Source organism: Pogoniulus pusillus, chromosome 33 (genome assembly GCF_015220805.1).
Source record: "Pogoniulus pusillus isolate bPogPus1 chromosome 33, bPogPus1.pri, whole genome shotgun sequence".
Lineage (NCBI taxonomy): Eukaryota > Metazoa > Chordata > Aves > Piciformes > Lybiidae > Pogoniulus > Pogoniulus pusillus.
The window spans coordinates 7553487-7565454 of record NC_087296.1 but is presented as its reverse complement, the minus strand read 5'-3'; the positions used below and the strand labels follow the sequence as shown (position 1 = coordinate 7565454).

The following is an 11968-nucleotide window of genomic DNA, read 5'->3' as shown; positions in this document are numbered from 1 at the left end:
CAGCTTAACCACAGTAGAAATGAAGACCAGGCCAGTGCTCCGTCAGCCTTTCCCTGTTTCTGTGTCGCTTGGAGCACCTGATTAAAGGCACTGCACTTAGTTTCCTCTTTGCATTAATGATATTTATGCAAGGAGATCCACTGATTTCATTGGCCAGCTCTTTTGTTTCAGTGGTTTAATAAGAAACTCTGAAATAGACGTTGTGCAATTTCAAGACAAGTGCTCCAGGAAGCTGGAAAGTCGTTGAAGGAGTGGAGCCTGAGCAAGGCTTTTAGAAATCCTGAATAAACCAAAATGCAGAAATTTCACACTCACATCTCTACCATCTAGACCGAAAGGAGCTCGTGTGGCCAAGGCAAGGGGAGAATCAGACTGACAGATGAAATTGTTCAAGTTATGAGGAACACTTGTCTGTGGGATCTCTCGCTAAAGAGACTCGCTGCTTTGTGCTGTGTGTGGACTTCTGCTGTGTACTGCTCTTACTTGAATGATTGTCAAAGCTCATGTGCAAGTAACCTGGTAAGTTTTGAAAGGCTGTACTTAACCTTTTGAAACACTGGTGGCTGCTAATACTGGCAAAATGCCCTGTTGGAGATCACTCCTTCACAGATCGTTATTATTTTAAAGAGTTTGAGAAGTGATGTTGAACATTTGGCTTTGTGGAACCTGGGAAGGGAGAAATCCCATTCGTTAGAATGTGTGGGGGTTTATTTTGTAGTTTCCTGAAGTGTTTTTATTCCAACAGCTCCTGAAATCCTATTAAATCAGACTGTGAGAGCTTTTATTTTATAGCATCTTTACATACTTCCGTTCCAACAGCTCCTGGAGTTGTTATAAAGACAAAAGAGCCCAGAGCATGGAGGAGAGAAACCTTCATTCTTTCAGTTTATTCACTTTAGTTACCAGCTCCAGTCTAGTCTATGACTTTTCTTGTATAAGCCTAGAAAAACTGTAAATTCACCAGAAGTGCTCTGGAAATCTGTGGCTTGCACAATCATCCTGAGCAAGTTTCAGATTCTTTTTCAATGCTACCTATGTGGCTGCTTCTTTACATACTAAAGTAAGTGTTTGGATCCTTAATCTTACACTTTCTTAGTGTTCCTTTGAGCAGTTGAGTGAAGTTTATTACTTTTCCTTAAACTGAGTCATGGCATAGATAACCAAACCCTCTCAAACAGAAGAAATAATCCTGCCCGAGGCTTTCAGGAGTTACATCCTTGTTACTGTTTGCCTGAGATGTTGACTTGTTTAGAAGATCATGCACCTTTGCCCTCTAAGAAGTGCATTTTGTGCCTTGGGGCTACATAACCGTGGAAACCTACTGCAGAGGACTGTCACCTGCTCCATTGTATTCCATAGATTTCTCTGACAGTTCCTTTAAAACTGTTCATAACTCTTGCATCAGTGAAAGAGTTAATTGCCTTCCCTGATGGAAGTCTATCATGCAGCAATAATTTTAATGGAGACCCTTTGATTTAAGCTTCAATTAATTCAGAATATGAAATAAGTTGCTCTTCCTCTCAGCTTTGAAAGACAGGAAAATCACATTCATGTTCAGGGGATGTCTTGTGTAAGGGATTCAGATGAGAAAAAAATATAATCTCAGAGCCTGCAAGCTGTAAATCTTATTTTCTGCCTCCAGCAAGCTTATTGTGTTCACATTTGCTTCGTGACACTTTTAATTCTTGCTATTGTCACAGCATGCCCAGTTTGCTGGAAATTTCTTCCTGGGAGTCCTTTTATTAAGGGTGCTCCAACCTGTTTGCAGGGAAAAAAAAAACCTTAGAATCATAGAATCAACCAGGTTGGAAGAGACCACCGAGATCATCCAGTCCAACCTGGCACCCAGCCCTATCCAATCAACTAGATCATGGCACCAAGTGCCTCATCCAGTTGAGATCTAACATTCAGCTTCTCTAAGGCTGTTTAAATACATCCCCAAACCATTCACACTCTTTGAGTGATGTGAAAAAGCAGGCACTTCAGCTGGAGGGCACTGTGGCAGGAGAGGAAGTGCTGCCTAAAACCCCTTCAAAAGAAGGGCAGACAAAAGGCATTTAGCCTGAAGAAAGGTTTTTTCCTCTACCGAGGGGTCGAAGCCACTTGGTTTTGTCATTTATACCCAACGTATTTATGAGAGGTTTGTTACTGACTCGGTGAAGCAGCACCAGGAGATGTGAACTGAATTGCTCCCTGAGCTAATTCTGCCCATCTCTTAGTTTGATGGCGCTCTGGCATTAGTGAGAAGCCAACACAAAATGCCTTCAGATGAAGAAACACTAGTCAAGGGAAACTAGTTTCACAAGAAACCAACGTTTTCACACATTTGAATCACAGAATTTTGGGGAAACATTTTGACTCTTTGTTAAAGTGTGTGTCCTTGTCTCGTAGGAAGGAGAACTTGGAATTGCTACCCTTTGCAATGTTAGTGACATCATTGGGGCGGTGAGTAATGGTTTGCTTTCTTAATTACCAGCCTTATATGTTGCTGCTGTTTGAATAAAATGAGGACAATGCTCATATTGTCAAAGACTTCACAGAAATGTGTGCAGTTGCCTGTCAGTATGAGTCAGTAGGTTGTGTGCTTAGATTTGGCTCCAGTTGTTAAAGACTCAACTATCTTTGTTTTGTTTCAAGAGAAATGTGTGAAGTGTGTGGATCTCTGCTGTGAGTCATGTTCACATGCTGATCTGCAAAGTTCAGGCTCACTCTGAGAAAATGAGTTAAAACCAGTGATCCCTCTGAAGTGCAACTCACCAGGGCTGTTTTATTCAGCTGCCTTTGTACACTGAAGTTGTTGTTTTGGTTTGCTTTGCTTTGATGGGAGAAAACTTAAAATGGCTATTGTTGAAAATGTACACTTCTATAGGACTAGGCTAACATGAGCTTTTCAGAGCAGTGAGGACATGAGCCCTTGTTCTGGTTCAGGTGTCAAATGCAGTTCAAGCTGGTGGTTATACTTATTATTTGAAGAGCAGTGGAGAAATCAGTCATCATCAGGGGAAAGCAGCCCCTCAGCATTTGGTATCTAGTGAGGCTGGGTCATTTATGACACTGGGACCATAAAAGGCTGTGTTGTCATGACAATACACAGCCAGGTTGATTTACCAGTTTAGATCACTGTGTGTCCTTGCTCAGTGTTATCAAGTCTTACTATATATATGTATATTTTTTCATCAGGCTTTGTAAGGTTTGATACAGAGTCTCCTGCTTCCAAAGTTGTTTCCTTACAGCTTCCTTTTACAATGAATAATGTACAGGACCACTGAGAAGTGAATGGGACAGAATAAAGGAGAAAGGTCCAACATCAAATCCAAACCACATATTCTTTATAATCATAGAGTCATAGAATGGTTTAGGTTGGAAGAGACCTCAAAGGTCATCTAATTCCAGACCCCTGCCATAGGCAGGGACATCTCCCACTAGAACAGGTCACTCAAGGCCTCATCCAACCTGGCTCTGCCACTCACAGGCATGCACACCTCAACTGCCCTTTGTTAAGTGCTTGGGAACCTCTTCCCAGGAAATGGCTGGAAAGAGACACCTATTTTGTGTTCAAGTGGCACATTCACTGCTCTCCCTCATGCCTAGGGCCATGCACATGTCCTACTCAAAGAAACTAGCAGGACCACGAAGCCAATCTCATCCTGACACAGCTGACAAGGAGCAAAATGCAAATCCCAGAGGTACACTGTCTTGCTGATGAAGTCAAGTTTGGACGTCCACCAGATTTTCCCATGACTGGCAGGGCTGCCCAGGTGATCCCTTGAAGACTCAGTCTGGGCTGGTACATTTGCATAGTGTTTGACTGCTGAGATATATCTTACTCCTTTACCTTGTATCAGCCAATACCCTCTGAGGGATCAGTTCTGCTGATGTGCAATTAGAGGCATGTCTCTTGCTATTTGTCCTGCTGTGAAAGCCACCTTCTCTTAGTGGAGGTTTACATGCTGATGGAACAGCAACTCTGACACATGCATCCAGCAAAATTACACCTGTGTGACAATATTTATAGCTCCTGGAGAGAGCCTCTTTATCACTGGTCTGAGCTTCAAGGAGATGCAGACCAGCTGTAGGTGAGCATCTAGAGATTTCCTCTGGTCAGGGCACAGCCTCCTCATGGATCAGTGCAGTGCCATGGTGTAAGCATCTGGTCACTGGATCAGGCCTTGGCATCTTTGAAAACTCATGGGTTTGAAGCTGATGCCTTACCTGCTGGAGTATGGAGGCCTTGTGTTGAAGTGCTTTCCACTGTGCTTGGCTGTGCTCCATCCTGTGCTTCTGTTACTGCTCTGCAGAGAGCAAGTGGTGGAATAAAGCTGGGAGAGAGGAGGAATTGGCCATATACAGCATGGCTGGCTGGGTGGCCTGTTCCCAGAGCAAGACTGAAGGTGGAGTGTCTTAGCTAGGTCTCCTCCTGCTCCTGGAGCTGCTCTTTCCCAAGGTCTGTGTGAAGTTGGACACTTTCCCAGGTGACAGTGACAGATTTCTCTGGCATCCTGCAGTCCTTTTGAGTGCTCTCAGCATATGCAAAGACATCAAAGTCTTTACTGGTGCTGGGCAGGTAGCTGAAAATCTCTTGTTTTGCACAAACCAGTCTCTAAGAATGATTTAATTCTGCCCTATACATCGATTGATTTCACATTGAGAAGTGCACAATAAAACCTAACTCCCTCAGCGTAGTATCTGAGTGCCTAAAATCTTTGCTATGTTTAATATTTTGGTTACAGAGTTGAAGTGCTGTAAATTCCTGTTTTATTGCTAATCCCAGGGCATGGGCTGCTCAGTGACTTGGTGATGCAGAATGTTTTACTCCAGTTGAAAAATGGATTAATCATCCTCACCTTTAGTGCTGTAGTGTCCCTTTGCTCGCGAGAGATCCTTTTCAAAGCCACTGTCTGCCTTCACAGTGCGCACAGGGATGCCAGCTCTGGAGTGCAACAGTGCAAACCGACTGCCCGCTGCAATGCGTGAGTACTGCTCAGCCTTGGCTCTCTGGCACTTGTCTCCAGTCCATCGAGGACCTTATCCAATGCCAGATGTGGAAAACCTAACCAGATGTGCTAGTTTGAGCCTAGCTGGGATATTTTGGTGAGAAGAATTAGATCATAGGGTGTGAAAAGGAAACAGTGGTGATGTCTGCTGCACTCATAGGCTTGCTGAGATGGATAAGAACAAGAACATAAATACAGATAACAGAGTCTCTGGGCTTTTGGGGCTGCACTTCTCTCTCTAACCTGCCTGACTAATCCATCTGCTTCCTAACCCCCCTACCCAACCCTTCAAACTACCTTAAGCATAAGGCAAAGTCTGGGGTAAGGTAGAGGGGTGGGGAGAAGGTGAAAGGGTAGCTGGGAGCTCCTCCTGGGGACTCAGGTTTCTGGGAGAGCTGTTGTGTTTCTGTATTGCTTTTTAACTTGTGTATTTCTGTATCTATTGTAACTATCTGCTTGTCTATTGTGCTAAGCTGTAAATATAAAGCTTCACTCAATTTCCAGAGCCACTGAGTCCAGTCTGGGTGATTTTCTTAAGTGTGGGGGGGCCAGGGAACACCCAAACCATCACACCAGAGCAGTGTGCCTGTGAAAAAATGTAATGTCCATATTTTCTCTCAGTGCCTTTAAAAAGCCTCTTTTGAGAAGATAATCATTCTTGGCACGGGAGATACTTGTACTGCAGAAAGTTTTTACTGTGTTTGCCATAGTGTGGGGATATTTTACAGTTCATCAAGCTCAAACATTCACCCAGCTTTTCAGGCACTGAGGGAAAGTTCAGGATTTTACCATCCCAGTGCTGTATGCACATGTAAATGAAGCACATGGTCTTTTACTAGATTGATTTCTTGCTTTTCCTAAACCAGATGGACAAGGCTGGTCTGGGACAACTGCCATGACAGTTTTGAAACTGCTCCTTTTTTTGTGGACCTCTTGAACACCTGAAGCCCATTCATTCTTGGCATCCTTTTGAGGGAGACTTTCTGTTGGTGTTTTGTTTTTTTTCCAAGTGTGGGTTTTCCTTCTTTCATTATTTGCCAAAGATAAATTTCTGTAGTGCACTTTCACTGGAAGAAACTTTTAATTATTTGATATTATCTGCTCAGAATACTCTACATTTTTGCTAATCCTGCTGCTTTGCTTCTTGGCAGAACCAGACATACAACAGAACATGTGAGGTAAGTTAAATACTACCAGATCAATTAAAAAAGGCCATTATTTCAGTGGTTACTATGTCCACATAGGACTAAAAAACACAACACAGATACACAGACTTACAAGTCCAGGTCTAATTGGTTTGTGCTCCCTAAAGCTGAAGACTGAGTTAAGTCCATAGAATCATAGAATCAACCAGGTTGGAAGAGACCTCCAAGATCATCCAGTCCAACCTAGCACCCAGCCCTAGCCAATCAACCAGACCATGGCACTAAGTGCCTCATCCAGTCTTCTCTTGAACACCTCCAGTGACAGCAACTCCACCACCTCCCTGGGCAGCCCATTCCAATGCCAATCACTCTCTCTGACAACAACTTCCTCCTAACATCCAGCCTAGACCTCCCCTGGCACAACTTGAGACTGTGTCCCCTTGTTCTGTTGCTGGTTGTCTGGCAGAAGAGCCCAACCCCACCTGGCTACAGCCTCCCTTCAGGTAGTTGTAGACAGCAATGAGTTCACCCCTGAACCTCCTCTTCTTCAGGCTTAACAACCACATGCATCCCTTCATTCCAGCACAATGGCTAAGAACAAGTTTGCAGTAAAAAATTGCTGTGTAGCAAAAAAATAGTGCTTTAAAGCAAGCAGATCAATCACAGCAGTATGGAGCTCAGTGCAGACCTATGTAAACTATGTTCTAGCTGCTCACAGGAGCAGAAGCTTGAGGACAAAGCACACTCTTGACTGGGCACAGTCTGAATGAAGGAAAACACAATTCAGTAAGGGACAATGTGTTGCCCTTTAAGCAAGAGCTCTCGAGTGAGAAGTGCCTGCTCTGTGCTGCAGATGGATTGGCATTTACAGTGATAGGTATGAAGCCAGACCAGGAACTTCTCTGTTCCCTCTCACCCAGGAACAGGGGAGTGCCACCGAATTTGGTGGGAATGTTCCCAAGAAAGGGCAGCAGGATCTGGCTCATACAGGTTTCCCCTAGGTTTGGCTGTAGCCATGCAGACAATGCCTACAGAGGTGAAGCACAGAGTAAGTCTGAATAGAGTTCTGGGTCCCGTTCATGGTCTGATAGATTCAGATTAAAGGTTATAGCCTTATTCTACTATCTGGATTTCTTTGAAGGAAATAGAAATGTCCTGGTGAGTGTTTTGATTCACAAGAGAATTACCACTCTTCTGTTTTAACAAATACAACAAAGTTAAATCTGCCTTACAGTAAAACCATTTTGAGAGACCTCAGGCACTTTGAAAGCAGTCTCAACTGTTTAAGGTGATACTTTGCTGAGCAGCAATCCTTGACTTGCCTATTTGACACCAGAGCAGGGAAGATTTAGATTGGACATTAGGAAGAATTTCTTTACTAGGAGGATGGTGACACACTGGAACAGGTTGGCCAAAGAAGGTGCAGGAGCCTCATCCCTGGAAGTGGGTTCTGGCAGGTCTGATCAGTGGAGCATATACAAAGATTTCTTGTTTTCAGGCAGAGCAGATGGCAAATTTCCCCTCAAAATTTCTAAGGCTAGAAGCTTTAATAATCCTCTTACCTCCAGCAAGATTTGGATTTATGGTTCAGATAAGGATCAGAAGAAGAAAGAAAAACATGCCAAAACCCCAATGGCCAGAGAGGTCTGTTAAAGAAAGAAGGCATTATGAATCAGAATGCAAGCTGAGGACACTTCCTCTACAAAGCAAACAATTCTTGGTTGTAAATAAAAGCTCCAGTGTGCAGTTGGTAATTGGTGTCTGCTGATACCAGAATCTTTGCCTGCTACAGTCAGGATAGTTCAGGTGGGAGGGTTTTATTTCTGTAAATACAAAAACACTGGGAAAAACTTCAGTGCTTGCAATTGTCACTGAGTGCCTGGATGTGAGATAGTGTCTATAGGAACATGCAGCTGAGCAAGCTGTAAAACTCCTGCAGCTGCTATCTGAAGTAATATGCCTTATCAGTTTCCATAGGGGACTGGAAGTGTACATCCTGGAATAATAGGAAGAGCAATTACCAGAATTGGCTCACTTAACATAATAAATTGATTCTGAGTGAACTAAAGGTTAATTTTCACTTGAAAGGTGGTTGTTGAGTAAAGCAAGCATCGACATTTCATAGGCTAAATGAACTTGCAAAATAAAACAAGCCTAAATGAAATGCCTGTCTAGAAAAGCTTTAATATCACTCCTCAAAAGCCTTGGCTTTTCCCAAGACTCAGTTTTCTATGTAGCTTTTAATTTACTGAGAATCACCTGGAAAATGCTAGTACCTCTTCTTAAGTTCTCTGCCTATTAAGCAGGGTAACACTCTTCTGTGTTCCCTACCTGGACTGAAAACTTTCTGTCCTTAGCATGTGAGTGTGGAGAACTCACTGCCCTGAGGTATTTGGCATGCTTGCAGCTTGTAGGCACAACTGTACCAGAAGGAGAAACTACTACCTGGGAAGTGTGAATTAGCATGGCTGCTCTTACACATGACTGGTTTCAGATGCTTTGAAAGCTGACTGGGACTAGGTTCATAAGAATGTGCCTCATTCATAGGAAATAGATGAAACAGGAAAAGGTGAATCTCAGCATATTGAATGCATCATTAACAAGTTAAAAACCATTGCTTCCTAAGTCCATGCTTGTCACTGAAGTCTGTTTCCACCTTTAATGCAGCCTCATATTTGTGCTTTCAACAAAGGGACAGTGAGTAAAGAGGAAAGCTCCGATTCAGTGCCCAGTGAAATGATGGAAAGGCTCTTGGGAAGCTCTTTGCTGTCAGCTTGTTGTACTGCTGCTTTTTAGAGGGAATGTATTGATTTGTTTGTATGTGTTCAGAATGTCCACAGGATTTGTGTGCATTCAAAACGTGTTTGTGCAGTCCTAGGAGGAAGTTTGCCTTTATGCAAAACTAACCAGTGAGTTCTCTACGCAGACACTTTCCTGTAAGCTTGGCTGTAGCCGTGCAGAGGAAGCATATGGAGGTGAAGCACAGAGTAAGTCTGAATAGAGTTCTGTGTCCACTTCATGGTTTGATAAATTCAGGTTTAAGATTATACTTTTATTCTATTATCTGTATTTCTCTGAAGAATATAGGAATGCCTTGCTGAGTGCTTTGGTTCACGGGAATCATAGAGTCAGTCAGGATTGGAAGGCACCACAAGGAGCATCCAGTTGCAGTCCCCCCTGCCGTGGGCAGGGACACCTCATACTAGATCAGGCTGGACAGAGCCTCATCCAGTTTGGCCTTAAACACCTCCAGGGATGAGGCTTCCACCATGTCCTGGGCAACCTGTTCCAGGCTCTCACCACTCTCACGGTGAGGAACTTCTTCCTAACATCCAGGCTGAATCTACCCATTTCTATCTTTATTCCATTCTCCCCAGTCCTATCACTACTTGACATCCTAAAAAGTCCCTCCTCAGCTTTCTTGTAGGCCCCCTAAGAAGATCACTCATCTTCTCTTTTGACAAATACAATGAAGTTGACTCTGTCTTATAATACAACTTTTTTTTTTCACATGAGACTCTTCGAATACAGTCTCACCTGTTTAATATGGTGCTTTGCTGAGCACCAATCCTTGACTTGTCTATCTTAAGCTAGAGAAGGGGACATTTAGACTGGACGTTAGGATGAAGTTCTTTTCTATGAGGATGGTGAGACACTGGAATAGGTTGTCCAGAGAAGTTGTATAAGCCTCATCCTTACAAGTTTTCAGTACCAAGCTGGATGAGGCTTTGAGCAACCTGCTCTGGTGTAAGGTGTCCCTGGCCATGGCAGAAGGGTTGGAACTACATGATCTGTAAGGTTTCTTCCAACCCAAAACATTCTAGGATCTTACGATCTTTAAATCCTTGCCCAAAGCTCCTGTAACTCATATAGGAAGAGCAGGACCAGTACAATGCTATTGAATTAGCTCCCTTGAAAACACCTTCAGACATCGTCCAAGCCTCTCTAGGCTTCTGCTGAGCAAAGGTTTACTGGGTACCTGTAACTAAAAGTGCACTGACACAAGAACAGAGTTGTAGTCACATTTGCTTGCATTGATCTGCCTCAGTTCAGGCTTCCTTTACCGAAGTGTCCTTGAGCTGTCCTGTGATTTCTTCACCCACATTGTCTAGAAATCCTTTGGAGCATTTTTATTGACTTCACAGCTTTCAGGTATATGAGGCAGTAGGCTTTTATCCCTCAGACCCAGAGACTGCTGTGGAAGATTTTTTCTTACTGCTGTATTGTGTTTCCCCTCAGAATACCTGAGCGAGCCCAGAGCACCATTTGCATCTACCATTGGAAACCAGAGCATCTCGTTACGGTGGAGTCCAGCTAACATCTCTGATGTGAAATACATCATTCAGTGGAAGTTCAATAAGCTCCCTGGAGACTGGAGGTACACAGAGGTAAAGAAGGATGCATCCTCTTACTTTGCAAGGAAAGAAGTCCTTCTCTGCTCTTTGTTTTGTTTCAGAAAAATATTGGGCAGTATGTTAGGCGCATAAAGGAGGCTTGCAAAATCTTGAGTGGAATGAAGCAGCTGAGAAGTGGATAGTTATTCCCTCTTTGCTCCCACACAGGAACTAGAAACCTGGGTGGAAATCAGCAAGTAGCAGGTTCAAAACTAGCACATGTAGGCATATCCTCACAGAATATGTAGCTAAAATGCTCAGCTGCTTCCTGGCACATGTGGATGCTCGATTGCTACATTTAAACTCCTAGGTATTAACATCAGTAGAATTACTAATTGGAGTTAGAAAAAAAAGTGACTGGGCAGTATCTGAAGGGGGGGGGGGGGGCTACAGGAAGGATGGGGAGGGACTATTTACAAGGGCTTGTAATGACAGGGCAAGGGATAATGGGTTTAAACTGAAAGAGTGGAGACTTAAACTAGACGTGAGGGAAGGGTTCTTTACAGTGGCAGTGGTGAGACACTGGCACAGGTTGCCCAGGGAGGTTGTGGCTGCTCCCTCCCTGGAGGTGTTTAAGGCCATGTTGAATGAGGCCTTAAGAAACCTGTTCTAGTGGGAGGCATCCCTACATATGGCAGGGGGTTGGAACTGGCTGAGCTTTGAGATCCCTTCCAACCTAAACCATTCTGTGATTGTATGAAATCAGTGGAAGAAAAGCCTTGAGTTCTGCTAAGGGCAAACATCACTGTAGTTTCACCTTGAGCCATGCTTAGAAAATGTCAAGCCAGAGTGTTAATGAGAAACATCACTCTAAGCTTTTCTTTTCTACCTTTCCCTAGAGAAATTGTTTTAGTTCCTGTGCAAGACAATAGTTGGCTAGCTAGAGTTTGGTTCTGACTCAGTACTTATTTCCCACGTTATGCTTTTTTGCGTCATCTGTTATCTCGCCATCATCTCTGTTGGACTCATTTATAGAGCATGGCAAGTTGCTGCCACAAACCAAAGGCAAAGATAATTTGCTAAGCAGGAAGTTCTTCTGACTTAATCATTGGGGAACAGTAACTGGAGACTGTAAATATTTTAGGGTAACTAGGAGCCTTTGGATCTTAAATTTGTAGTATAGATATCAACGGTTTTAAATATATTGCCCATAATACATTACTGGTTTAGGGATTTTGCCTTATTCTTCATATCTACTATTACATTATATCCATTCTTCCATCCACCTACTTCTTGTTTAGATTTAACAGTGTGATCTGAAGATAAAAGAAGAGAAAAGTGCTGAAAGAGTGGAAAATCAAAGCCTATTCCGAAGTTCTCTTACCTAAAGACAGGATGCTGCATTTCTGTATCTTGTAATATGTATGGATATAGGCTGTAGCACAGGAAGTTCCACCTCAATGCAAGGGAGACCTTCTTTAAGGGTCCCAGAGCA

General features: G+C 43.3%; 1 protein-coding gene across 1 annotated transcript in view; it reads left to right on the top strand.

Moving 5' to 3' along the window:
• Positions 1–396: 396 nt before the first annotated feature.
• Positions 397–11968, top strand: part of ROS1 (ROS proto-oncogene 1, receptor tyrosine kinase) — a 79586-nt gene continuing 68014 nt past the window's right edge. Inside the window, exons 1-6 of the mRNA XM_064170119.1 lie at positions 397–519; positions 2392–2445; positions 4911–4970; positions 6146–6172; positions 9066–9126; positions 10379–10527. Of these exons, the coding sequence (XP_064026189.1) occupies positions 397–519; positions 2392–2445; positions 4911–4970; positions 6146–6172; positions 9066–9126; positions 10379–10527 (474 nt within the window). The remainder of the gene's footprint in view (positions 520–2391; positions 2446–4910; positions 4971–6145; positions 6173–9065; positions 9127–10378; positions 10528–11968) is intronic.